Source organism: Meriones unguiculatus, chromosome 11 (assembly GCF_030254825.1).
Source record: "Meriones unguiculatus strain TT.TT164.6M chromosome 11, Bangor_MerUng_6.1, whole genome shotgun sequence".
NCBI classification, from domain to species: domain Eukaryota; kingdom Metazoa; phylum Chordata; class Mammalia; order Rodentia; family Muridae; genus Meriones; species Meriones unguiculatus.
In genome coordinates, this window is record NC_083359.1 from 2,154,308 (window position 1) to 2,181,192 (window position 26,885).

At 53.6% G+C, this 26,885-nt stretch overlaps 4 protein-coding genes across 8 annotated transcripts; 1 reads left to right on the forward strand and 3 right to left on the reverse strand.

The window, feature by feature from the left end:
* Positions 1-24: 24 nt before the first annotated feature.
* Positions 25-4,011, reverse strand: Phf23 (PHD finger protein 23). 4 transcript variants are annotated; one of them, XM_021648209.1, is made up of 5 exons: positions 3,732-4,011; positions 2,188-2,219; positions 1,980-2,072; positions 900-1,533; positions 25-789 (listed from the first exon to the last, which is right to left on the reverse strand). In XM_021648209.1, the coding sequence occupies exons 1-5, from the start codon at positions 3,763-3,765 to the stop codon at positions 575-577; spliced, it is 1,008 nt and encodes a 335-aa protein (XP_021503884.1). In that variant the 5' UTR covers positions 3,766-4,011; the 3' UTR covers positions 25-574. The 4 variants fall into 4 exon arrangements, with proteins under 4 accessions (XP_021503884.1, XP_021503883.1, XP_060219399.1 ...); XM_021648208.2 differs by having other exon boundaries at positions 900-1,734; XM_060363416.1 differs by lacking the exon at positions 3,732-4,011 and adding an exon at positions 2,580-2,984 and having other exon boundaries at positions 900-1,734.
* An 803-nt stretch (positions 4,012-4,814) lies between these two features.
* Positions 4,815-7,661, reverse strand: Gabarap (GABA type A receptor-associated protein). The gene is made up of 4 exons (XM_021648217.2): positions 7,230-7,661; positions 6,634-6,712; positions 6,379-6,497; positions 4,815-5,291 (listed from the first exon to the last, which is right to left on the reverse strand). The coding sequence occupies exons 1-4, from the start codon at positions 7,317-7,319 to the stop codon at positions 5,226-5,228; spliced, it is 354 nt and encodes a 117-aa protein (XP_021503892.1). The 5' UTR covers positions 7,320-7,661; the 3' UTR covers positions 4,815-5,225.
* Positions 7,662-8,421: 760 nt separating this feature from the next.
* Positions 8,422-15,777, reverse strand: Ctdnep1 (CTD nuclear envelope phosphatase 1). The gene is made up of 8 exons (XM_021648149.2): positions 15,645-15,777; positions 13,097-13,163; positions 12,884-13,002; positions 12,618-12,689; positions 10,202-10,318; positions 10,018-10,129; positions 9,401-9,485; positions 8,422-9,035 (listed from the first exon to the last, which is right to left on the reverse strand). The coding sequence occupies exons 1-8, from the start codon at positions 15,744-15,746 to the stop codon at positions 8,975-8,977; spliced, it is 735 nt and encodes a 244-aa protein (XP_021503824.1). The 5' UTR covers positions 15,747-15,777; the 3' UTR covers positions 8,422-8,974.
* Positions 15,778-16,599: 822 nt separating this feature from the next.
* On the forward strand, positions 16,600-26,849 carry Elp5 (elongator acetyltransferase complex subunit 5). 2 transcript variants are annotated; one of them, XM_021648146.2, is made up of 8 exons: positions 16,642-16,979; positions 17,128-17,188; positions 17,274-17,354; positions 20,330-20,550; positions 24,110-24,291; positions 25,477-25,572; positions 25,876-25,976; positions 26,516-26,849. In XM_021648146.2, the coding sequence occupies exons 1-8, from the start codon at positions 16,934-16,936 to the stop codon at positions 26,628-26,630; spliced, it is 903 nt and encodes a 300-aa protein (XP_021503821.1). In that variant the 5' UTR covers positions 16,642-16,933; the 3' UTR covers positions 26,631-26,849. The 2 variants fall into 2 exon arrangements, with proteins under 2 accessions (XP_021503823.1, XP_021503821.1); XM_021648148.2 differs by lacking the exon at positions 17,128-17,188 and having other exon boundaries at positions 16,600-16,979.
* Positions 26,850-26,885: the final 36 nt, after the last annotated feature.

Below are 26,885 nucleotides of genomic sequence, written 5' to 3' on the forward strand. Positions count from 1 at the left end.
CTCCCGAAACAGGACACCGGGGGCTGTAAAACACAAGAGCCCACTCTGCTTTATTTACAACACGGAGGCTGACCGTACAAGCCAGCCAATATTATTAAAAACAAGGCGAGTGGTAACTGACACCTTTCTGCATTCCTTCCTCACTCGCTCCACCAGGCTCTGATACCCCACCTTTGAGCAACCACACTCAAACTGGGGAGCCCCGAATTAAGAATACAACCGGTGTAGAAGAAAGTAAACGGGAGTGAAAGAGAAAAACATGAGGGGAGCGCTGTGTTTACACTACAACTTTATAGACAACTACCCCGTTCCGGGCCCGTGTGAGCCTGGCCACCAAAGCGAAAAGGGCGGCAGGCTCACTGGACAGAGACTTCGTCTACAGAGCCAGCCTCCCCTGACCCTGTGAGGGGTCAGTTTCAAGTCCGCAGAGCAGGAGGGACAGAAGACACTCATTTCCAAGTGAGTCTGTCTCCCTCGAGAATTCTGGCCTTCAGGTGGGGACAGGCTCCTCAATCCAAGGAAGGGAGACTCCGATTCCCAAGTAACGTCAGAAGTTCCAGCCTCAACAGGGCCCTCAGGGTTCTCCAGGCTTGGGAAGAGCCCCTAGCCGCCGGGCCTCCGGCCGAAGCTCCTTGCATTTCTGGCAATAGAAGAAGTCGGGAACATTGGTCTTCTTGATCTTCGCACAGGAGAGGTGGATCCACGTCCCGCACAGGCTGCACTCGATCATCGGCCGCCCAGCAAAGGGCTTTCTGCAGTAACATGTGATCAGGTCCCACGAGTCATCGCCTGGAAAGGACAAAGTGTGGTTGGTGCCCTGCTTGGGGGCCTGGCCGGGGACAGACCGGACGAACACCCACCACCCCGGCTCCCCGCCCTGGGCCGCCTCAGCACCGCACCTGATTCCACCATGATGTCTTCATCCATGACCCTCATCTCGCCCTCGCTGGAGCTGCCGTCTCCATCCTGGCTAGTTTCTGTGCTGCCCACATCCCGGCCTTCTCGGTCAGCAGGAGGAGCGCCTTCTGGGTGCGCTGCAGCGGGGGGCCTGGGGGCTTCAGGTGGTGTTGGCAGCACAGGGGCGGGGACCCCACCCGCCACAATGGCTGTCATCTCTTCCTCCTCCTCCTCCTCTTCCTCCTCCTCCTCCTCTTCAGAGTCTGTGTCACTGGGAGGAGCCCGAGGAGGCCCGGGAGGCGGGAGCCTATCCCCCCTATCTGCCTTTTTCAACTTCCGCTTCTTGCTCTTCTTGATTCGAGACCGTTTTTCCCCATCCCCAGGGGCCGGCCGTGGCCTCCGAAGCACCCCAAAGCCTGCCCCACCGCCTGGTCCCAACTTTCTGTTCTTTCGGTCCTTCTTTCGTGGCTGGGAGAGGTCCCCCTGGGAATGCGGCACTGGGGTGAGAGCAGCAGGGGGCCGGGAGGTATGCGTCAGGGGCGTGGGAGACAGCGGCGACGACACTCTGGGCCCGTCCAGATCAAACAGAGAGTCCTTGAGCTTCATCTTCTCCAGCAGAGTGGCACTGTCAGGGGCCTGCAGGCGAGAAAAAGCGGACCTTGGGGGTCCCGGCTGGGGAGGACCTGCTTGAGCTGCCCTTCTCTTTGAAGACTTTGCTTTCTTAACAAAAGTCTGGATAGTTCGAAGGTCCGAGGGGGCCGAGTCCCAGCCATCACTGTCTGCTGCACTCTCGCCTCGCAATGGAGAGCTAGAGCCAGAGGCTGGCCAACTGCTTTCCTTAAAAGAGGAAGAGTAGGGTCAGCAGGGGTCCAGCCACACATCCAGCATGAGAACCAGGACCCAGAAACATCCCAACCCCACACCTGACACACTCTCAGGCTGCCTGCCTTCACCCCACCCTCCTCCCCTCACACCAGCTTTCCCACCCAAGAGCCTCCGGTTCCCTCAGTCTCCACGGCCCTGGGGCAGAATCTTCCTATAAAGCAACTCACTCCCTCTAGTCAGCCACTGTTCCGCCCTACCTCTTTGCTGGGGGGGATGTAACCAGCATAGGCCAAGACAAAACTGCAGAATTTGTTGAAATCCTCAATTGTTCTCCGTCGTTTCTCTGGTGGCTACAAGGAAAGAGAAACGTGATCACACGGAAGCCAGGCGAGAACGTTAGAGGGGCCTCTCCAAAACAGCCCCCAAGATGCCAGGCCGTGTGAAAGGGTCGATGGGACAGCTCACCTGGGTCTCCGGCTTAAGAGTTGGAGGCGGATCTGTGAAATCAATAAAAGCTGAGTCAAGGCACTGGGAGAGTCTGTAAAATCCTCCCTCTAAACCCCGGAGGTCCCAACCTAATAATCCCATCCTCTGTTAGGTCGCCGGCCTCGGCGGCCGGCCCCCGGCGCGACCGGACCCGCCCCTGCTCCCCCCTCCGCTCCTCGGGGCGGAGCCTGGGCGCGGCGCCCTCGGCGGCCTCGCTATAGCGCTCCCCTTCCCCCAACCCCGGCGCCCCGCCCCCTCCCAGCGTCTCCAGTCAACTCGGCTCTCCCGGCGCCCCACCCCGCCATAGCGCTCCCGGGGCGAGCGCAGGCCACCGCCCGCCCCCGTCCTTCACGCGCGCCCGGAGTTCCTACCCGGCCGCGCTCCGCCGCCCTGCGCCCTCCGGGAGCGCCCATGCCGTCCGGCCGCCCGCCCCGGGGCCCAGGCTGACCGCGCCGAGGTGCTCCCCGCCCTCCGGCCCTTCCACTCGAACACGCGGCCGGGCGCGCCCCTCACCCCCACCCAAAACACACGCGCCCGGGCGCCCGGTCCCGACGCCACTTCGCGGCCGGGACGGGCGGAGAGCCGCAGCCCGGACACCGGGACCCTGCCCCCCCCCAGCCCGCGGCCGCGCTCCCCACGATTTCGCCGTCCCTCCGCCCCCATCCGGGCCTTTGGCCCCTCCCCGTCTCGAGCTCTCCGGGCTCCCCGCCGGGCCCCCGGGCCCAGTTCCGAGCGTCTCCGGCCGCCCCCCTCCCGCCCCCGTACTCGGCGAGCCCCTTAGGCCACGGACCCCAAAACTCCAGCCTCGAGTCCCCGTCCAGGGACCCCACAGCAGGCCCTCCGCCGCGTCCCCCTCCCACAATACGCTTCACAACTCGCAAGCTCCTGCCCTAGCCGACCAACCCCCCCCCGCGCAAGTTGCCGGTCTTAACCCCCCAGCTCGCCCCGCCGCCCCTGCGAGTACCGGGCCGGCCTCGCCTCCCAGCTACTGGCCCACGACCAGCCCTCAGCCCCGGCTCCGCACCGGAGACAATACCAGACCCTCTCCCGTCCCCACAAGTACACCGCCAGCCCTCTAACAATCACCGGGCTCGCTCCGGCGGCAACTCCGCGGCGCTCCGCAGCCGCCGCCACCAACTCCCCACCGCGGCCAACTCCCGGCCCCTCGGCCGGTCCTCTCCGTGCTCGCTCAACTACTCTCCGGCAGGTCCCCCCGGCCCCTCCGCGTCCGAGCGCCAACCGGCCCGAGGCCTCTCCAGCCCCCCGCCCCGAAGCCAGGCTCCCGGCGCCCAGCCCCGGACACCCCGGCACCACCATCCGCACCGCGCCGGGGTCCGACCGCCCCGAGCCCGGCTCCCGCTCCTCTTTCTCCAAGGTACCTCAACTCCGCGCTCTCCCAGCGCAAGAGCCAGGCCCCCGGCCCCTTCTCCCGCACTCCCCCGCGGGGTGCCGGCGCCCGACCTCCAACTTTGCCGACTGAACCCTCACCCGCTCGCTGCCCTCCGCGCCCACGGAGCGCTTACCTTCGGGACTGGGCTCCGCCATGGCCTCCAGCATCGCCCCCTCCCCTCCACCCGGTCCGCCGACCCCCTCCTCGAAACCGGGATCCCCGGTGCTGCCTCGGGCGCTCCGTGGTTCTCCTGCCTCGCTCCACCGAAGCGTCCGCCTTGGCGCGGTTGAGACTCCAGTCCGCTACCGCCACCTCCCTCTACCACTGCCTCCCGCACTCCCGGACCGGGCCCCCTCCCCCCGCACCGCCGGCCGCCTGCTCCCTCCTCCTCCTCCTCCTCCCTCCCTCCTCCCCCTCCCCGCCGGCTCCGTCGCGCAGTGCACCAAGGGATTTGTAGTCTGTGCAGGGGCAGCGGAAAGGGGACTGCAAGAGCCTCCGGAACTCCAGTTCCCAGGAAGCCACGGGCTGGCGCAGGCGCAGTAGACAGCTTTCCCCACCAGGGGAGTGGCGGGGAGATCCGGAGCCAGAGGGGTAGAGCGGAAGAGTGCACACTGGCTCCCGGGAAGTGTAGGCTGGGCGGGACCAACAAAGTAGATGAAGAAGGGATTAGAACTCTCGGCCACCATACTGCCTCATTTTGTACTATCTTTTTACCCCGTCAGGGAACCGCCCCACTTCCGGCCAGGAGGAGAAATGTATGCTGGGAGATGAAGTTCTCCTACTATTCGCCCTCTCGCGTTCCTCTTTACAGGATCCCATACACTGGCACAAACTCTGAAAGTGACAGCCAGTTAAAGACTGACCTTTTACCACCTCCCCAACATGAACGTCTCTTCTTTAACGCAAAGCAACAACTTTGGATACGCTTACCTAAACATGGCACTTTGAACCTTCTCCTAAAGACCCCACAACCCCTTTGTTTGTATTACACCCCGATGCACACATATGAAATGAAAGTCCCGTGAGATAATGCTCACATTATCCCACTCATCAAGAATCCAAACGAAAACCCACCCTTTTCCAGAGGAAAACAGAAACCAACAAAGTGTTTCTCTCTCTCTGATCTACACCTCGCTCCTTCTCCTCTCCCACCACTTAAGTTCACGACCTTGAGTCCTTGAAACGCACGAACAAAGGTGGAGCGACACAGAGCAAGTTCAATTCAGCTCGGTGGTTTCTTCTTTATTGGTGTGCCTCCCCTCCCTCCCCCCACGTCAACCCCTTCCATCTACCCCACCAAAAAGAAGGCGGTGAGAGGAAGGGACTGTTGGGGTTCTGAGCCCAGTGGGCAGTTAGAAAGGGAACAGAAACCAAACAATCAGATGTGACAGAGACCGACAATCAGAAGTGTAAAGCGGAGTGGGAACAGGGCAAACGGGGAGGAGATGTACAGAAGCTGGGTCTGCCATCACCCCTCCTGGGAGAGGTCTGGAGAGACAGCCTCAAACATTAAGTGCAGGTCCTGAAGAAAGGAGATGGTGTTTTCGACTGAAGGAGGAAGCGGATGTCAAGGAAGGAGAGCCACCTCTCTTTGCAGAATGGAGCCCCCACCTCTGGTACAGCAGCTTCACAGACCGTAGACGCTTTCATCACTGTAGGCAATGTATAGAAAGAAGTCTTCTTCATGGTGTTCCTGAAGTAAAAGCAAAAAAGGCTGTTAAGGCAACCCGCGCCTAGTTACGCCAACTATTCACCAAGACATTCCTCAAGACTCATTCTCTTAAGCCTGGCCTGGGAAGGACTGAAACTTCAAGGCCACCAAGGTAAGTTAAGAACCTGACTCGAAATGGACTTGAAGCTATATCACCCAGAAAGTACCTACCTAGCAACTGTACAAAGGGAAACAAGAAACGCCATCCGGCTGGGCAGTGGTGGTGCGCCTCTTTAATGCCATTCCTTGAGGTGGGGGCAGGAGAATCTCTGTGCTAGCCTGCTCCACAGAAAGAGTTCCAGGGCTACACATTTAAACCCAGTGGGTTTCTCATTCTAATTTTCTCTCTCTCCTTTAAGAAATGCTGACCTTAAATTAAAACTCACTATATAACCAGTGGCTTCCAACTCAAGACACTACTGTCTCTGCCTCTCAAGTGGTTATTTGCTTCCTTTTGGTATGTGTGTTTGGTTCTTTAGTTTTTGTTTTTGAGACAGGGTCTCATTATATCTCTGACTCACCAGGAGAGGCTCAGACTCCCAAGGGATTCCTAGCCTCTGCCTCCTGAGTGATGGGGTTAAAATCATGTGGAGAACCAGCTGTGCTTGACCGAGACAAGCCTCGGCCTCCTGAGGAGGAACAGAACTAAAGCTGTGCACCGCCTGCAGCTGTTATGCAAGGTAGGGCCTTCCACCCCTTTAATCCCAGCCCTCAGGGAGGCAGAAGCAGGAAGATCTGAGGCCAGGCTGGCCTACAGAACACTTCCAAAAGAGCCAGGGCTACAAAGAGAAACCCTATCCCAGAAAACAAAACAAAACTCTCAAACTGTGCTCTGACATCCTGGATGAGGGAAAGGGGCTTGGGAAAAAAAGAATCTCAGTCAAAACAAGTCTTTGAGCGCACGCTCTTCTCTCCATCCGAGCGCACACTGCTGCTAAAATCCCAACCTGGTGCAAGCTGACTCGGTAAATCTAGTAAGCCAGCTACCACAGGAACCTCTGACCTATACTTCCCTGCATCCAAGCCGGCAGCTCTCCAAACACCCCATTACTTCCAAAGTACTAGATACCTGGTACAGCTGCCCCATCGTGGCACTGGTGGGTGGAATGACGTTGTTGACAAAGAAAAACAAGGCATCCTCAGCGCGGAGATGAATTCGCTTCCGGATCAAGAAGTAGAATTGACCAACTGCCAAAAACGGGATGCAAGAGCGTCACGGAGGCCATCGGCGCCTCCAGAAAACAGCTGGCAGCTGAAGCCTCCTCCCACTGACATGGCGTGCCCACCCACAGAAGGAAGAGTGCCTCTCGGGTCAAGCTCCCACCTGTAAGATCAGAAGGCACCAGGTATTTCTTTTTGTCCAGATCTCCTATCCGAGCTTTGGGAGCTTTTTCCACTATCACCTGAGGAAAGGAAGGTAAGAATGAGAAGACACAAAGAACGCAGTACCTTAAGGAAAAACTCAGGGCACAGTATTCCCCGTACTGAAATCTCCTGCAATCTCATTCCTCCTCATCCTTATGCACACCGCAGAGTCCAGAGATCCTGGCCTCACTGGCTCACCTAAATACTGAGAACTGATCCCAGAACGGCACATCACAATAAGTATTTTCATCAGAGAAACGGGATAACTTGTTCGGGTCAAGATCGACCTTAAATCGAGCTAGCTGGGAGGCCGGCCATGGAAACCCTGCTGTGAAGCTCACCAAAGGCCTCCATCCTGGCAAATGCCAAGGTCTCTCTCCTGTCCACACCTCAGTCCCAGCTCTGCTTCTACAGCTTTCTCAGCCCTGGTGCCAGAGACAACAGGCTCAGACTTGTGACCCCACGGCGGGCTGGAACCTGACCTCCGCTGCCCCAGACTCAAGCCTAGCTTGTGGCGACAGCGTCAGCAGGCTCGGCCCTGGCTACTGTCCTTACCGGGACCCGGTCTGGATATTTCTTTCGGATTTTCTCGCCCTCAGAACGGCGCTTCTCGAACGGATGCTCCTCTTTGTACACGAACTTCATTCTCCCGAGAACCGGGCTGGACCGAGCTGGGCTGAGGGAACCCAGGGGGGGGGCCGGGACAGGGGGCGGCGGCGGAGGCGGCTTCGACGAACAGACTCTGCGGAGCGATCCACGAATTTGCGCCACTTCCCTATTCACCAACCCCGCCCCCGCCCGTCGGGAGCGGCCCCGCCTGCGGACTTACGCCACCGGCTCGGCTCGCTAGCGCCGCCGGCGTAGCGCCGCGCAGCCCGGCCCTCTTGCGCCGCCGGCGTAACCGCTTTGGAATCAGCGTGCGGGTTACGCGGGTGACAGCGCAGAGAAGACTGCTGTGCTTTTAAGTTTACGGAAAACCCTTTCCCCTGGCAGCCCCGCAGGACGAGGCTGGGGACGCACTGGGATGGCGAGTGACCGGCATGAGACTTGGTTCCCCAGTTCTTTTCGGAAACTACGTTGGATAAAGCAGAAAAAAAAAAAATTACAAGTCTGGGTATTCACGAAACGTGTTGCTACGCTGAAGGCGGCCGTTGACACCAAAACAAAGTAGTGCCCACGCTGCCGGTGCCTGACACCGTCAGACAGACAGCGACGAGGGCTGCAGACGCGCCCAGGGCGCCCAGGGCTCGCGGTGTGTGAACCAATAGGAATTGCAGAGGTCCAAAGGACAGGGACTACGGCGGGGCGGAGGAACACGTCCTGAGGGTGTAGTTAAAATCATGTGACCTCAGGAAAGGGCGGAGCATCACGTGGCGGGTGCTAGGAAGTAGGCCCGGCTCTGGAGAGGCGGCGCCAGGAAGGAGGGGTCCGCCCCGAGCTTGCTGCTGGAGTGCCAACAGCCACGGGCAGCGCCCTCGTTAGCCTGTCCACGTCAACCTCCCAGACCAAGCCGGCTGCTCTCCCGCGGTAGGCCCTTTAAGGGATCCACACCGCTCTGGTTCAGCCTTCCTTATCCTCCTCTGAAGTGTGCTCCTCCACTACCGTCAGGGCCCATCCCCTCACTGGGGGCCTTTCCCGGTACTGAATCCCACAACTCCGAACAGCATCTGCCCTCTTCACGGGCAGGGCAGATGTGAGCAAAGTGCCCTCCACTTCCAAAAAACGTCAGAGAAGGACCTAGGGCAGCTTTGGTTTCAAAGTTATAATGCACGGTTTAAAAGAGGAAGAGAAGGGAGCTGATTACAGGTATCAGGGGATTGGGAAAGAAAAACTGAGGAAAATCAAGGGAAGGACAAGTCTGAGGAAGCCCCAGTGGCCCAGCATCCCAGTCCCCCACCCACAGCCCAGCCCTTGGAGCAGGAGTGAAGAATTAGATCAGTTTTGTACAAGAGTTTTTAAAAAATCAAATCACAACAAAGTTGACTTGGCTTCTTTTGAGCCTCTGGGATATGTCTGTCACTCTGGCCAGTCCTGCCTCTCCACCAGACAGTTTGAGTTCTCCAAGGCCTTGGCCTGTCCCAGTCTGGCACTTCCATGGAGTGTCAACGCGAAGAGTGAGGCTGCTTAAGTCTGGCCCATGTGTCCATCCAGACTCCGGAAGAGTGTAGGGCTCCCAGGGCAGAGGGACGGGAGGGCAGACTCTGCCCAGGCAGTCCTCACATTGGACAGGGCAACAGGCGGCATCCGAGTTCTCCCTCCCCCTCCCCCCCACCCCAACTCAGGTGGAGGGGGGGCAGCTGTCACCAGAGCCTGTGTTGATGAAGGTTTCTGCTCAGCACAGAACGGACATCAGCAGTGAACCTGGAAGGACAGTGACAGGAATGAGTGGGATATCTCACAGCTGGCCCCTCACTCTAGCACAGTGCAGTCTCGAGGACAGCAATGGCAGAACTCCACACCACCTTCACACAGTGACAGGCGCAATTCACAGACGCCAAGTGACTAAAACAACGCGCTCTGGAGGGAGAAGTCTTGGCCAAACACTTGATCCCGCCCCCTCTTTTCCTTGGCAACCCGAGTGTTGCCCGATAAGAGTGCACCTGTAGTCCCAGCACTTGAGAAGCTGAAACAGGAAGCAAGTTCCAAGCCAGAATGGGCTACAGAAAAAGAATTTGTCTCAAAAAGGAAAAAAAGACCAAAAAGGACCTAGAGGTCCCTCCCTTTACCTGAGGGCGTCCAGCATTGGGAGAAGGTTGAGAAGGGCTGTGTCACTGGGGTCACTGAACCAGGATTTGATGGGGATGGCATTGTCTAGGTAAGTAAAATTACAGTTGAGAAGAGGCAAAGAACTCAAGATAGCCTGTGAGTTTTTCCTGAATATTAACAAAAGCCCCTACACTTTACCCACCAAGTCACCAACCAGCAAAACAAAACCCTGACTTGTCTTCAAATGTTAGCCAGAATCAACAGCTCTCACAGCAGTGCAGCCAGAGCTCTGGCCACCTGCCACTGCGCTTCACTTGGAGGGCGCTGACAGGGAAGTCCCCTTTATAAAATGGTCACGAAAGAGTGGACATCGCATTGAAATAGACAACTGACATTCAGATCTGTAGTACAGTAGGGAATCCAAACTCTGGGACTACGGCTCTTTGCATTCAACCCCTTAAGGAGTTAGGGGTACAGCTGACTAGTATAGTGCTTGCCTAGGATTTAGTGTGAGGCTCTGGGTTCTACCTCCAGAGCCTAGATCTAAAGTAGAGTCAGGTTAGGCCAGTCTGGCTTATATGAGAGCCTGACTCAGAACCACCTTCTGTCCCCGCAGACTCACCACCTTTTCCCGTACCTGGGTGGCTCCTGTAAGCCCCGGGGGAATTATCCAGGATCACAATGCTTGAAAGGTCACTGTGGACCACAGAGAGGTCTTTGATGTAGCTGCCCAGCTCCAAAGTGCAGTGCTGAAAAGGAGAGGGCTGTGTGGTGCACATCCACCCGCCCTCCCGCCTCCCGCCCTGGCAGCCGGCCCCTACCTGTCTGTAATACCTCCTCTTCAAGATGCTTCTGCTGTTGTCCAGTTTGTCTGCCACAGCAGAGCCATAAATCTCCATGCTTGCTGTGAACACCACAAGCTCATACCACTGGCTTACCTGAAGGAGATTGGAGAGGAAGAAGGCTGTCATACAAAGTCAATGAAATTTACACACAACATTTCTTTCTCAGCCTCAGCCTTCCAGTAACATCAAATGTCTGTGAAAATGCAAACTTTCAACCTCAGTGTCTGCAGCAACCGAGACCCTTAAGATTCAGAGCTACAAACAGAAAAGCGCAGGATGCCTGTGAGAGAAGGCGGCACTGCAGTCCCAGCTACTGAAAGCTCTTCCCTTCCCTCCCTAAAGCCTCTCCTTTATACTGCCCTTACCCATTGTCTCTGCTGTAATTAAACACGGACTAAAAACAACACGAGGAGGAAAGGTCTATTTCATCTCAGAACTCCCAGGTCACACTCCATCACTGAGGGAAGTCCAGGCAGGAACCTTAGGGGCGGGAACTAGGAGACCACAGGGGGATGCCACTTCCTGGCTTGCTTTCTATTGGCTACCTTACGCAACCCAGGACAAGCTGGCCAAGGACAGCACTGGCCTCCGTGGACTAAGCAACTATCATATCAAGTTGTTCACCTCTCCAACCACAAGGACACAGCAGCCTCCAGGTGCTCGGCCGCTCAGGTGGAAGACAGCTCATTACTATTTTAATGTAAACTGAATAAGTCCTTTCAATACCCGTTCATCCTATCTGTTCTCTTCCTCTAGAGGACCCTACAGGGAGTGGCAGCAGAGAATGGGATCTTGCTGACTGTGTTGATCTGGGGAAGAACTGTAGAAGCATTTGGAACTTTTGCACTGGAGAAGCCACTGACCCATATTAATGGGCTATTCTGGAAGAGCTTACAAGACAATCCTGAGAACTCTGCAGAGCACAGAAGCCTGGCTTACACTCTCAGAGGAAATCCCAGACTACCAGAGCTGTTAATATAGTATTCTGGACTAAGAATCTGAGGACACAGCACCCACATCAGGCAGCTCGCAACTAGCCTGCCTGTAACTCCAGTTCTAGGTGATCCAGTAACCGGCTGCCATGGACACTAGGCATACACATGGTACACAGACGCAGACGCAGGCACTCACATATACCTAAAAATGCAAACTCTTTAATAAAAAGAGATCTATGGACCAAGGCCAGGGATGGTAGCACACCTAACTTTAATCCCACCACTGCATGGGCAGAGGCAGGAGCAAGAGGTTCTCTGAATTTGAGGGTAGCCTAGTCTATACAGTGAGTTCAAGACAGTCAGGACTACATAGAGAGACCCTGTCTCAAATAACAACAAAAGTTTGTGGAAAAGGAATCTATCCTTTGATGGGACACATGCATATTGGTTAGCTGGGGCTGGAGATCAGCTATGATTAAGAAGAGACCAGCTGTGCTGGAGAGATGGTTCAGAGGTTAAGAGCACTGGCTGCTCATCCAGAGGTCCTGGTTTCCAGCACCCACATGGTGGCTCACAACCATCTATAATGAGATCCGGTGGCCCCTTCTGGGGTGCAGGTGTACAGGGAGGCAGAACACGGCATACATAATAAATAAGCAAGCAGAGGTGGGATCTTCTGGAAAGTATCTCCTCTGGGTTGGCACACAAGTTATGGTCTGGAAGGCTGAGGCTGACTCTAGAGCTGGCAGCCAAACTCGGTATGTGTTTCTAAGTCCTACATGGCATCACTGAGCCATCTCCTGCCCAGGGTTATGGTAACGTGTTAACTTGTCAAGTGGCAAAGGATGGATTGAGGTGTTTGGCTTTAATGTCAATTTGCCACAGGTTAGAAGCCGCAGACAGGGAGCTCAACTCAAGAACTGCCCTGGCTGCCATCGCTGAGGTGGGCCCCCAGACCCCCCGTGTTGGTAGAAGCCTCTGCTAGCAGCCAGGTAAGAAGGCACCAGGAAAGGAGCGCTGTCTGCCTCTTGCTCACCAGGCCTTTCCTCCTCCATTGTGCCCTCACCCCGCGGCTGCGCTGCTCCCGCACTGACGCCACAGCCAGCACTTCCAGGCACCTGCTATTAGCGAAGGACCAGCAGCTCTCAGGAGCCATCCAGGTTTTCAGCACCAGACTGGGACCGTCAACCACTGTGGGGCTGTTCCGCTGCTGAGCCACCCAGCCTCAAGGACTGAGCAGTTACCGAGTTTCTCAGCTTCTCAGGTCTGACACAACTTGACCCTGTTTTTATATATATATATACGTGTGTGTGTGTGTGTGTGGTTACATTGGCTCTCTTCCACTAGAGAACCCTGGAGTACTATCCCAATCTCGCACCTTTTCCTCCACATCCCCTAAAGACCTAGAACCCCACAACCATTCTTTCATCAGTCACCTTTAGCTCATGCACACTCACCACTTCTAAGAAGAAATCCACATGGGGTCTCTTATGGACAAAAAACCGGACAGGATGTTTGTCTATTACCACCTGTAGAGGAACAGGGAAGAAGTGAGGGCACCCCTAAGCAACGCCATGCTGGCCTTGCCCCATGCCCACCACATGCTTTTCTCCTGCTGGCAGACCCTGGTGCCAGGTCTCGAAAAGCCCTGACCCTGAGGACTAGGAAATGGAGTTTGTCTATAACCAGTAAGAGGTGTAAGCATTTCCTCAGCTCCACATACCTTGAGGATGAAATCAGGAGGTGTTCCAGGCCTCACTGTAGGCCTCAGGACCCCATCATGGTGAGAGTGAATAAGGGTTTCATCTAGATCCAGCACCAGGATCTTCCTCTTCACCTGGGCTGGAGTGCAATGGGAAGGACAACGCTAAGTGACCCGCAGCCCCGGGCGGGAGCCCCTCTCCACCTCCAGGACTCTTCCACCCAGCATACTCACCTAGTCGATTCCGGGACAAAGGAGATAAGGGAAGAATATCATAGCGAACAGTTTGATACTGAATTACCTAAAAACAGCAAGAAGAGAATTAGAGCCCCATAAAGGAATCTTTCCTGGCTGCAATAGCAGCCAGTACTGAGCATTTACCATATGCCAGGTCCTGTATGTATGACTCAGGACCTCGTATATAATCCTGATAGGAACAGAGGTAACGTTCAATGGTAGAGCCCTCATCTAATGAACAAGAGACTCTAGGGTCAATTCCCAGCCCCATGAAAACAAAAATCCTAATACTACTATTACTATCCTTGTTCAAAGGATGGTGAAATAGACAAGGATTAAATACCTTCATGCCTAGGACTGCACAATTAAGACTTATCTCCTTTGTTAAAATGGAAACTCCACGAGTTCATTTCCTCACAGCCATACCTATTTTTCCAGTACCTCAAAGACTGTGGCGAGGACAACGACTTAAAAGCAGAATGTGTCTTAATGTGGTATTATCCTGCTACACTGAACAAGGAAAGAAACACAGGTCTCCACACTTCAAGGGTTCTTCAATGGTCGCCCTTAGCATCTCACTGAGAACCAAAGCCCTCAGACGCTTAGTGGGCAGACAGTAGGACTTGGGAGAGGAAGTCCTCGGATCACTGAGGGAACAGGAGCTGAGGGAAGCCAGGGGTTGTCAGGTCAGCTCAGTACCTCTGGCCAGGGGCCACCAAGACTATTTTAACCAGCCACCTGTCCACTTGTGTTTCTACTAGCCAAGTCACAAGGTGCAGTGACTCTGAGGAGCTCCTTTTGCCTGGTACCCAGGGCAATGCAAAGAACATTAAAACGTCCTACTTGCAGGCTGACAGGATACAGAGAAGTCCAGAGTGAAGAAAGGACTGTGACAGAAAAGTGAAGAGGGAAAAAGACATCACTACCTCAAGCTTCCAGCGCTGCTGCTCCAAGGCTTTTCCGGGAGCTACTTCCTAATTCCCAGAGCTTCTCTGCAAAGCCTGGCAGTTCCCTCCTCACTTTTCTCTAACATACAAATGCTCTTCAACCCATCCCTAGGTCCTAGGCCACACATTCCCTACTTGAAAACCAAAAGGTTCTCTCTTCTTTAATCCCAAGGCATCTGCCCTTCTTTTCTCCCTGAGCCTGTGATGAGGGCTGAAACAGCTCGTGTGTCCTGCCCTGCTATCTCGGGTTGCACTGGGCATGTAGGGAATGCTCCAACTATCTGCCAGAAAGGGCGTGGGGAAGAAAGCAGACTGGAAGGGAAGAGAGGACAAAGGCTGGGGTCAATGATGTACAGAAGAGAACAACTTAGGAAGTAACTAATCTCCCAATATTTAGCCTGGAGCACTGTGCCCTACAATGAAAAGAGAAAAAAAAAAAAAAAAGAGCCGATAGAAGAGGGAGGATTCTCAGGACAAGGTCAGAAAGAAAGGAACAGATGTCAACACATAAAGAAAATCACAGAGTTAGGCCCACACTGCCAGCCTTGCACACCAGGGTCTTTCCTGGGTCCTACCTTATCTTAGGAGACTATGTGCTTATAACAACCACCCAGAGGAATCCTCACATAACGCAGGAAGGGGAAGAAACAGAACAGACTGCTAGAGAGTAAGTGTAAGTCTAAGCCACTCAGTCAAGTCCACTGCCTGTACCACCGAAGTCTCGCTGGGGCCTAGGCTGCCTAAGATTACAGCCAGCCCACCCACTTCCCCTCGAATCTGCGTTCAAGAGATTTTCCCCAGGGGTGAGGAAAACATGAGGGCATAAGTCATTAAACGATGTTAGCTGAAATTTTACCTTAGAAAAAAGCTTAAGGGAGAAGGAGAACCCAGAGACGCTTGGGGTTCATCCACACAGCCCCTATACTCCAGGAACCCCTTCACAATCGCTGCAGTCTTTGGGAGAAACATGCCCACCTTCAGTCGCAGGCTCCAACAGCCAGGTCTAGAGACACCCAACTTTAACGTGCTGCCTCTTACAACTAAAGATGCCCATCGTAAAAGCATCGTTTTCAGGCCCTGCGTCTCAACAAACACATATACACACACTACATGCTTCCAGAGTCTTTTTTTGGAGGAGTTCCCTCACACCCAAGGCTTTCCCCCAAGTACCTTATCTATCGCTGTTACATATGTCCTTCTACCCACCCACACCACTGACAAAGGAACTTGACTCCTTCAAACAGGAGGGTCTTTCCGGAGTCCACATCAACCTCCTGGCTACCAGCGAACAGGTGTTCCCCGCCTCTTGCTTTGGTTAGCAACAACTCTAGCTTTCTTAAGGAGAGCACCATTATAGGCCCTCAGGAGCTGCCAAATCCTATCCCATCGAGGCAGGCTAAAAGAGAAACCAAAACCACCAAAAATCGTGGTTCTTTTATTAACGTCTGAACCGTGCTTAAAGGTGTCCTGCGTCTCCAGCGGGTAAAGCGCCGGCCAAGGCACCCCTCCTAGGCCCCAGAGAGGCCCAACACCATCCAAAATTTCGCGAGCACCGCGGACAGAGGTCCCCGGCACTGCCAGCACTTACACGAACTCACCGTGCGGATCTGCCTCCGCAAAAGGTAAATAAAGAAGCTCCAGAGCTTGGCGGCGAAGGCCACGAACGTGCGCAGCCCTAGCAGACACTGCGTCCGCATCATCCCGATGACCCCGGCACCGCCGGCCCCGGGGCCCCCGCGGCCCAGCTCCGCCAGCCCCCCGGGGGCAGCCCCCCGCCGCCGGGAGGGGGAACGGGGGCCCCGAGCGGCAGGAGAGGCTGCAGAGATGGGCACGGAGCGGGTGGCTCAGAAAGCCACCGCCGGCCAAGGGAGAGCCCAGCGGAACCTGGAGCTGGGGGACTGGCGTGGGCAGCCCGCGGGGGCCCACATGAGCGGGAAGCGGCACCGGCGGCTTCGCGTACGCTGCAGGCCGAAACGGGTCGGGCTCGGACGGGGTCCTCCGAGACCGGGAGGGAAGGGGATGGAGAATTGGGGGAGGGGGCGGTGGGGGAGGGGGCCAGGGAGGAGGGAGGGAGGGAGGAGGGAGGGGGAAGGGGAAGGCGAAGGGTGGCCCTCTGCGCAGGCGCGCTGGGGGTCTGCCCCGGGAAGGGGGCGGGCGGGGGCAGCGGCGCGCGGCGGGCCGCTGTCGGGGCCGCGGGGCGCGGGGGCCGGGGAGGAGGGGAGGGGGAGCCGAGAGGCGCGGAGCGCTGGGCCGGACTGGCCTCCCCCTCCCCGAGGTCGGGGCCTCCTAGCCGCTGAGGAGCGGGGCCGCAGCCTCTGCAGCTGGGCTTCCCACTCTGACAGGCGCCATTTTACCGCCCAGAGGCTCCCTCCTCCCCTCCGCCCTCCTCCTCTTCCCCTCTGACAGTACTTCCGGCAGTGACGTGTGCTCCCTTCCCTGGGACCGCTGTTTCCTCCACTCGCCCTAACGAGGGAGGGTCGGCTTAAGGGGAGCGGAGGAGGGCGCTCGGACCCGGGCTGCAGCGTTGCGCACGCGCGCGGGGCCGCCGCGGGGCGGGGCCGGAGCGACATGGCGGGGGCGGGGACGGGTGACGTCACCCGGGGCCGGCCCCTCTCGGGGAGTGGAGCTCGCGCGACCCTCGTCCCCTGCCCACGCGCAACTGCTGCAACGGCCTTCCTCGGCCCGGCCGTGCAGGGTGCGGATGTAGGCTCCACGGCTGCGGGCCGACGCTCGGGAGCGGCCACTCCGAGCGAGCCCGCCTGGGAGCGCCGGACCTGGGGAAATAAAAGCCGGGCCCTCGGTCGGGACTCCGCGGGCCCCGGAGCCGGGCGCGCGCGGGAGCGCCCCGCCCCCTCGCCCGTGACGCCATCAGGAGGCGACGGCAGCGATGCTGGAGGCGCTGCTGGCTGGCGGCGGCCTGGCGCTCCTCCGAGGTGAGCCGTGAAGGCCCGCGGGGCCGGCCCCGGGCTTGGCTGAGGGTCGGGAGGCTTGGGGCGCCGCCGCAGACGCCGGGCTAGGGGTGGAAGTCGCGGTGGGACCCTGAGGGCCCCGTGGGGCTCACCCCCGCTTGGCTCTCCGCAGACTCCGTGGAGTGGGAGGGCCGCAGTCTCCTGAAAGCTCTTGTCAAGAAAGCTGCGCTCGGGTGAGTTACCCCGCAGCTTCTCCTGGTCCTTCCCGGGAAGGGAGCCGGGACCCCAGCTCTTCGACATTTCTCCTCTCTGCCCTAGTGGGGACCGAGTCCACGTTCTTGGCTGTGAAGTGAGTGAGGAAGAGTTCCGCGAGGGTTTGGGTTCCGATGCCAACAGCCGGTAAGTAGAAGTTGCGCGGGCTCATTCGGACTACAGTTGCTAAAGGCTTCTCCTCAGCGGGAACCGCAGAGCCTCGTTTTGTGGAGAACTGGGGATCGTATGGCTTGGAGCAGTAGAAATTACACCACCAGCAAGTTGTGTTTTAGAGACGTTAGCCCCAGCTGGCCGACTTGACTGGAGTGAAGGGACACAGCACTGATGAAAAGCGACAAGCCGCTTTTGCTCAGTTAACAAAAGAGAGCAGTAGACTCTTGGGTATTTTTCTTGTATGTACATTAGCATTCTGGCTTTAATGTTTTCAGGGTTATAGTCAACTAAGAAACTACTGAGTTTCTCCTAGAGTTGATACCATCATCTTTCGTAAATGTATTTGAAGTTTGTTTGTTCTGTGCATTATTGTAAGGCTCAGGACTGTAGATGGTAGAATTGAAAGAAAAAGAGAATATTAATTCCAAAGGGCAATGGGCTAAATAAATCTTTGGACAAAACTTCTTTTTTCTTCCTCAGAAAAGGACATTTGGGTTTTGTTTTGTTTTGTTTTAATCTCTTTCTGTAGCCCACAGTACTCTCTCAGCCGTCCTGCCTCATCCCACCATGTGCCTTTACAAGCACCATGTCCAGTTTATAAATTTTCTTCAATAAAAAACAGCATAAGGCCGCTGTGGTAGTGTACACATGTTATTCTTGCAGTGAAGGCAGATACAGGCAGATGCCAGCCAGGTCTAAGTAGAGTTCTAGGCTAGTCAGGGCTACATAGTGAGACTCTGTCTAAATAAGTGAAAAACATAAAACAAGATACATTTACTTTTAAAGGCACAAATGGTTATTAAGTGACTGTATCCTTGTACTGCTTCCATAATTATAAGTTAAAAATACAAGTGACTTTAAACGTTTATGAGTGTTTTGTACCAGGGGCATGCCTTGGTGCTTACAGAAACTAGAAGAGGTGTTAAATCCCTGGGGCTGGTGCTGGGAATCAGATCAGGATCCCCACAAAAGCAACAAGTGCTCTTACCACTGAGCCCCTCTCCAGCCCCAAAGACAAAATGATGTTTAAATGACTAACATGTTTACAGTGCTGGAGTGAGTGGACTCTAATTCAAAAATTGAAGTGAAGAGAATGGTTCAGTAAGAAAACAGAAAACCAAGCCACTCCTCTTGTTTTTATTATGTGTAGAATCAAGTGAAAAGGTAGTGTTTTTAGCAAAAATGATCTTTAGCTTTCTAACTAGGTTTTGGTTTTTCAAGACAGGGTTTCTCTATGTAGTCTTCGCTGTCTTCGAACTCGCCTTGTAGACCAGGCTGGACTATCACAGAGACTTGACTGCCTCTGTCCCCCGAGTGCTGGGATTCAAGGAGTGCAACCACCATATTATCTGGCAAATTTTTTAATTTAAAATTATCTTCAGTGTTCTGGACAGGGCTTCTAAAACTTTTTCCATGTGGGAACTTTTCGCTTGAGAACTTTTTGTGTAACATGTAGATACACAGAGTAAATACTTAGTGATAATAAGTCTCAAGGGAGGTGGTAAAGCTCTGTGGGTAGAGCAGTGTTCTCAAGGCCCCAGATTCAATCCCTGCTATCCTCCAGATGGTCAGTGTAGCACATGCCCTTATTACCAGCACTAAGGAGGCAGGGACAGCAGAAAGGTCTCTGAGGAGTTCAAGGCCAACCTGGTCTACATAATAAGATCCTGACCCAAAAAATAAACTAATAGGGGCTGGAGAGATGGCTCACTGGTTAAGAGCACTGGCTAAGAGCACTGGCTGCTCTTCCAGAGGACCATGGTTCAATTCCCAGCCCGCACATGGCAGCTCACAACTGTCTGTAACTCCAGATCCAGGAGATTTGACGCCTTCACACAGACATGAATGTTCTCAAAACCACCAGTGCACCTAAAATAAAATTAAGTAAATTATTTTTTAAAAAGAAAAGATAAATTCACGCTGGGCCTGGTGCCTGCTGCCCTTGCAGAGGACCCAAGTTTGGTTCCCAGCTTCTAAGTAGGGTGGCTGACAGCCGCCTGTATTTGCAGCCTACAGCTGTGTACTGTCCTCATCAAAATCTGATCCCAGCACTTGTGAGGTTTAGGCAGGCAGCTCAGCAAACAAGGTCATCCTTGACCCATTTTGACCCTGTCCCCAAAACTAATAAAAGTAACTAAAGGAGCAGGTAGATCTTTAGGAGAATGAGGTTCCCTGAAGCTGGAGTTACAGGGAGCTGTGGACTGATGGAAATGAGGAGTGGCGACCATTTAAGACAAAGACTGTAGAGGAAATAGAAAGAGGTAGGCAGTGTGTGTCCTGACCTGCCTAATGTACAGTAACCAAACGCTGCCCTTTGAGTTACTCCGAGCACCGATTTAGTTTAGTCATAGAGTGCAGGCTTGCACCAGCACTGACTGCAGGACCCTGACAGATTTGTCCTCAAGGCAAAGGCAGCAACAGAATAACGTGTGACATGGCAGAGGAAGCCAAGCAGATAAAGCTGTACCTGACTGTAAGGTCTCACACAGTACAATAGCAGTTTAGATGTTATGCCAAGGATAGTCGGAGGAGAGTAAGTCACGCCATGCCTTTTAGAAACACTAGTCCATTGATTACCGTGTAGAGAACGTCACAGCAAGGCAGCTTGGGTGTGCCGACTAGTAAGGAAGGCTTGCGTTGTGTCTGGGTTCACCCCCTAGTGTATCTACGGAGCATCAAAAATCTGAGCTGTGCTAAGACACTAGGGGAGAACAAATGTCAGAGGGACTTGAAAGGGTAGAATTCCCAGTCAGATGACCCGGAACAAGGTCCAAAGCCAAGCTTGGAACTTAGGTTATGATACACCAAAGTCTGTGCTGTCAGCTACTAAATCCTTTCAGTAATTAGCTTTCATTAATATTTAAGGTATTGGTGAAAATTGAGAAAACAGGGTCCAGAAATTAGGGAGAAGTTCAGGCTATAACGTGTCTTCTCTTTTCTCTTTGCAGCCTGCTTTACCATGACCTCTTCAGAGATCCTCTTAACTGGTCAGAACCTGGGGACGTTGTCTCTGAAGGACCACTGGGAGCCTTGAGAGCCTTGTGCAGAAGGACGGACCCTGGCCCTGTCACGGTTGCTCTTGATTCTCTCAGCTGGTTGCTGTTTCACATTCCCTGTGTTACCCTCTGCCAAACTCTACATGCTCTGAGCCAGCGAAGTGTCCGCCCAGGTTAGGTTCCCCTTTTGTTAGTTAAGCCTGTGCAGCTTTTTCTGCCAGAGAGTGTCGACCCTTTCCACTCCAACCAGAGGCATGGGGTCACCCGTCCAATTTCTGCCATCTCCTTTTGGGGAGGATTGGGGTAGAGTGTTTGTTGTAAATTTGTTTTAAGGAGAGTGTGCATGCATGCTTGCGTGTGACTGGGCATGGTGGGGCACACCTTTAATCCCAGCACTCAAGACCAGGGCCAGTTGGCTCTCTGTAAGTTCCTTTGAGGCAGAGTCTCTTCCTGGATGTGGGACTCTGCTGCTCTCAGCTAGGCGGTATTGTAGAACATGTAATTCTAGAGGGCTTTACTAGCCCAGCTAGCTCCCAGGTAATTGAGACAGAGACCTGTTGATTTCTTTAACAAGCTTCAGCACAGTAGCTGGGTAGGTGTGGTTTAAACTGATTTTCTAAGCTAGTCTGTTACTTCCCAGCCTCTCTCCCCAAGTTACCTGCCACTATTCATTCTGTCTGGGCTAGATGTGCTCCATCAGACCACATCCTCTCTTCCTTTCTTCCTCTCCTGCCTCGTGGTCCACACTTGAGACCCAAAGCCCAGGACCTGAAGCTCTGCCTACCTCTCTTCTGCCCAGTTACAGGCTGTCCAGCCTTTCTTTATTAACCAATCAGAGAACATCGGGGGGAAAAGTTTACACAGCATTGTTTGGTGTGCATGACAATGCACTCCAGACTTCGACCCGCTTTTGAGGTTAGAATTCAGCATTTGTGCATACAGCACCAGACCAACCCCAGCAGGGCTGCAGGCCAGCAAGCCCCAGCTGTCCCCTTAGAGCTGGGTTGCAACATGCACCTGGGCGCTGGGATCCAGATCTGATCCCTGTGAACCCTTAAAGCCCTCTCTCCAGCCTTGCTTGGCGTATTTTATTATTACTGGTTTTTTTTTTTTTACACGGGATCTGTAGTTCAGGGTAGCCTGGAATTACAGAGCATCTGCCTCCTGCTGTCAGAATGGCACCACCACACCCAGCTTAAGAGACGTAGAAGGATTTTGTTGCTTTTGGAAAATTTGTTGATGTGATTTTTGCCTGCATGTGTGCATGTGCACCGATGCCTGGTGTCTGGAGAGGCAAAAAGGACATTGGGTCCACGTGACTCAAGTTGTGGGTAGCTGGTTGTGAGCCACCGTGTGCGTGCTAGTGGTGGGCCTGGGGTCCTCCAGACAAGCGGCCAAGTGCTCTGAACTGCTGAGCCGTCTCTCTAGCTCCTGCTTTAATATAAGCTCTCATATATCCCTCATAACCATAAAATCAAAGCTGGCCTCAGCTGGGCATATAGCCAAGGATGACCATAAACAACTTTTTTATTCTCGTGAAAACCTTATGTTGTCACAGAATGCATCTTTATAGATTACATACCCCATTTTTACATTAAGTTCCCAGTATACTTAGTTTCTTTCTTTACTTTTTTAATAATTTTTTAAACTAAAATATCATTACGTCGTTTTCCCATTTTGTTCTCTCCCACCAGCCCTTCTCATGTACATCCCCACCTCAAATTCGTTATTTTTCTTTATTGTCGCATAGATACATATTCCTAAATATATAACCACAACCTGCTTAGTTTAATATAATGTTCCTTATGTGTGTGATGTCAAGGCTGACCCGTTGGGGTGATGTAACAAGTGGGGGCTTTTCCCATGGGCGGAGTCTCCCTCCTGCTCTCAGCATTCCTCAGTTGCCTGTAGAGCTTTGCCTAGGGTTGCACCCCTGTGAGAGCTCTTTCCCTCCATTCGTGTCTATCGGTGTCTCCCTTGTTCAGCTCGTTTATGAAGCCATGCTGGTGAGAATTAGTGGGTGTAGCTTCTGTGACATTTCTAGGAGATGAAATCTCAGAGAAAACCCTCCTTTTCCTCTGACTGTCAGTGTCCCCCCCACTCCAAAAAGCCCCTGAACCTTGGGTGCTGTAGATGTAGTTAGGGCTGAGCAGCACAATCACTTGTTGTCTGCATTTGGTCAGTTAAGGTTTTCTATCATGACCCAGCCAGATCAAGGTGAAGGATCTGGCTGGGCAGAGAGATTGGATGGACCTTGAGCTGATCCCCTGCCGTTCTCTCCTGGGTGTCAGGCAGGCGTGCTTAACAACTCGCCTCTGTCTCCACCTCATTCACTTACTCAACAAGTGGAATACAGTTCCGTGTGAGGGACCGTTGTGATAATGGAGAACTAAAGACTGACCTTAGAGTCGGGTCCTGGCCTTTGAGTTGTACAGGGTACAAAGAAGTAAATGTGGCTGGAGGTGACTTTGAGCTGGTACAGCCTTCATGAAGCCTTGGGTCCATCCTTAGTGTCGTAAGCTGTCATAACCTGTAATTCCAGCACTTGAGAGGTGGAGGGTCAGGGGTCATCCTCAACTAAATGACAAATTTAAGGCTAGCCTGCGCGACATAAGACGTTTTCTCAAAAGAAATAAAAGTAAATGGGTAACAGTTACAAGACAGTCTGACAGGGATATGAAATAGAGGGGTTATTTTGATCCATGCACTGGTACCTTAAAGGGATTTGTCAGGCTGCAGAAAAGGCTTAGCAGTTACAAGCAGTGGCTGTTCTTCTTGAGGTCCCGGTTCAATTCCCAGCACCTAAGTGGTGGCTCACAGCTGTTTGTAGCTCCAGTTCCAGGGAATGTGCGGCCCTTACACTGCTCTTCCCGCAGACTAGAATGTGGCTCTCAACACCGACAACCACCTGTTTCTCCAGCATCAGGGAATCCAACACCAACACCAACACCCTCTTCTGGCCTCTGGGCACCCACCCACATCAATAAAAATAAGCCGCTTTGTTTTGTTTTGGTTTCAGTTTTTAATTCTTTTCTTTTTCTTTTTCTTTTTTTTTTTTTAATTGGGCTGGCTGTGGTGGCACACACCTCTAATACCAGCAGAGGCAGCCTCACCTCTTATGAGTTCAAGACCAGCTGATCCGGGCCAGCCAAGGCTGTCTAGTGGGGCCTTGTCTCAAATAACTTTTTAAAATTAAAAAAAAAAAAAAAAGAATTATCAAAATGTACCAAATTGAGCCACCCAGCAAGACTCAGTGGGTCTCAGTGCTCGCCCCCAAATCTGATTCAATACCTGGATCCCACGTGGTAGAAAAAGAAACTGTCTCTAAATCTATTAGACTCTGATGTCCACAGGATGCCATGGCACACGCACACCACGGGATGCACGCATGTGTACATAAACGTGCATAAAGTAAACGTGAAGTCAGGTGGCTGAAACCTTCAGTATAGCACAGTTAATGCTCCCAAAGAGCCACAGTGGGAAAGGGGCTCCCTGACATCACAGCACACAGGCAGCTTGGTAACCCATGAAGCCACTGGTCCCCTGATCAGATTCGGACTGGCTAATTATGGTAGAATAGTAGAAGCACAGAGCAGTGTGGTGAGGCGGTGAGAAAGATTGGCCAAGGTAAGTCCGATTATGGTAGAATGTGGGCCTTACTGTCTGCTCCAAGGCCTTCACCTAAATGCTACCCCGTGTGTCTCATCCTCTGCATGTCTTGTCACTATCCAGGTGATAACGCCCTGGTGGAGCGGGTACGTGTCCTGGGCCTGCTGCATGGAGAGCTCCATGGGCCTGGCCCCCTGGGGGCACTGAGCACCCTCGCTCACACAGAGGTGACTCTGAGTGGTAAAGCAGGCCGGACTTCTGCCTCCATCCTCTACCGAAGGCCTCAGCAGCGTGCAACTTACCAGGTCAGGAGAGACAACAGAGAAGACTGAAGATTAGATCAAACAAGGGCCAGTGTCTTAGTTAGGGTTTCTACTGTGGCTATGCAACGCCGTGACCAGAAGCAAGTTAAGAAGGGAAGGTGTGTGCGGCTCACACTTCCACATGGCTCTTCTTCATTGAAGGAAGCTGGGACAGGAGCTCAACAGGGCAGGAACCTAGAGTCAGGAGCTAATGCTGAGGCCGTGGAGGGCACTGCTTACTGGCTTGCTCAGCCTCCTTGGAGCACCCAGGACCACCAGCCCATGAGCCACCCCCACACACACACCATCAGTCACTAAGAAAACACTGGACAGCTGGATCTTAGGGAGGCATGTTGGCAGCTGAGGTTTCCTCCCTTCAGATGACTCTTGCCTGTGTCAGATTAACATAAAATTAGATAGGCAGCATGGTGTAGTAAAAACTGATGCTCTCGGGAGATAAAGGCAGGACAATCAGGAGTTAAAAGGGACCTAGAAGGCTGAAAGACAGCCTAGAGTCTGTGAAGTCCTATCTCAGAAAAGAAGCAAAATGGAAAGTTGATCTAATTCTGTGTTGTTGGTTCTCTTTTGTTTCATTTTGTTTTCATTTTGTTTGAGGCAGGGTCTCACTGTGTAGCCCTTTCTGTCCAGGAACTTTTTTTTTTTTTTTAAAGACTAGACTAGCTTTGAGCACACAGCCTCCCAAGTGTTGGGGTTAAAGTGATGCCATCTTGCCTGGCCTCCTGTGTTTCATTTCTGTGTGCTTGAGAATCAGACCCAGGACCTTAAACACACTCAGCGCCACCTGCAGCCCTTCCGTGTGGTCCTGTCGTTTACCCCCTTCAGCCTTTAGAGCTCCCTCTGAAGCTCAGAAACAAACCCAGGCATGGTAAAGCTTAAGTCACCTACCTAAGTGATGAAGCCTGAGCCCCAGGTGGCGTACCCAGGATCTGAACTCAGGGTTGCTCGACTCGAGCTCATAAACCATCCAGACATGCTGGCATACATCTGTGGTCCCAGCACCTGGGAAGCAAAAGCAGGCAGACTGCTGAGTTCTAGGACAGCCAGGGCTACATAAAGACCCTGTCTCAAAAAAAAAAACCAGTAACTTAACCAAGAATACTAAGAATGCTGCCTTACAGCAAAAAAATTAGGTTTTTTTTTTTTTTTCTTTTCTTTTTTCCTCCCTAGTCATGGTGGTTCTCCATTCTTCCTGACTTCAGCCTGGATCTCCACGAGAGCCTTCCCCTCCATTCTGAGCTACGCCCAGATCCTCACACAACCCAGGTATCTAAAAGTGACAGGGCCAGAACAAGGGTGTGATTTTACAGGCTGGTGAAAGGAAAAACACCTAGAGAGACTAGCTCTGCCAGTGGGGGTGCACACCTTTATTCCCAGCACTCGGGAGACAGAGGCAGGCAGATGTCTGAGTTCGAGGCCAGCCTGGTCTACAGAGTGAGTTCCAAGACAGCCAGGACTGAGAACCAAGACAGAGAAACTGTCTTGAAAAACAAAAAAAGAAAACTCTAGGTGTTGGGGGCCTGGGATGTGAAAAGTAAAACTGAGCAGTGACGGCACTTGTACCTACAGGTGGATCCCAGGACTCATTTGACCTTTAACCTTCGCTTATCAAAGAAAGAAAGAGAAGCCAGAGACAGCCTCACTCTGCCTTTCCAGTTCAGCTCTGAAAAGTAAGGTTGGGCTTGGATCTCAGCACCTGGGTCGCAGAAAGGTGGGGTGATGGCAGGTTATTGATTAACCTCAACACTTTATAGGGGCTGAAGTCCATCTTTAGAGTCAGGTCTAGGGAGTGGTCCCCGCCGGCCTGTGCAGAATTCCCACAGTGACAGAGGAGCTCTTCCCCTAGTGGACCCGGGGCCTGTGAGCTGGACTAGGTGGGGGGGTGGCCTCGTCTCTGGGCAGCAGTGACAAAGCCACAGCATGCATGGGTGTGGTGGAAGCTTGTTCACGGGCTTTCAGGAAAGCCTCTTGCTCTGTGCCCAGTGTGTGGGTGGGTATGAAGCAAGACTGAGGAATCTTTGCCTGCTAGCTACTAGGGACTTGGGTTTTGTCAGAACCGTACAAGGCAGTCCCTATTCTAGGGTCTGGTGGTACTTGTGCTCTGATTCCTCTTGGAACTTTGTTCCTTCTGGAATAAAGACCTGAGAGAATATGACTGCCACCTAGAAGGAGCTGTCCAGACCTGACTTAATCACCTCTTCCCTCCCAGACAGCAAGCTCTGCTGCACCCTGTGCCGGGCCGGACATCTGGCCACATCTTCTATGAGCTGGATGCTTTTGATGATGTGGACCAGGAAGACCCAGATGATGACCTAGACATCTGACAAATGGGAGGGGAGGCTGAGGCTCGGAACTGGCCTGCCGTCTGCGCTCTGCTGCGTCCCCACCCTGCCTTCGCTGCTCTGTCTGTGGAGGCCCTGTGTGTGAGCCAGGGAGCAGCATGCAGTGAGGGCAGAAGTGTGGTGAGCTGTGCTGTGGAGCAAGATGAGGAGTCCTTCCCGGCCCGTTTTTAATAAAATGTAATGTGTGTGTTAACTGAAAAAGCTCCTTGGTGAGTGCTTATACAGGGAGATGTGGGT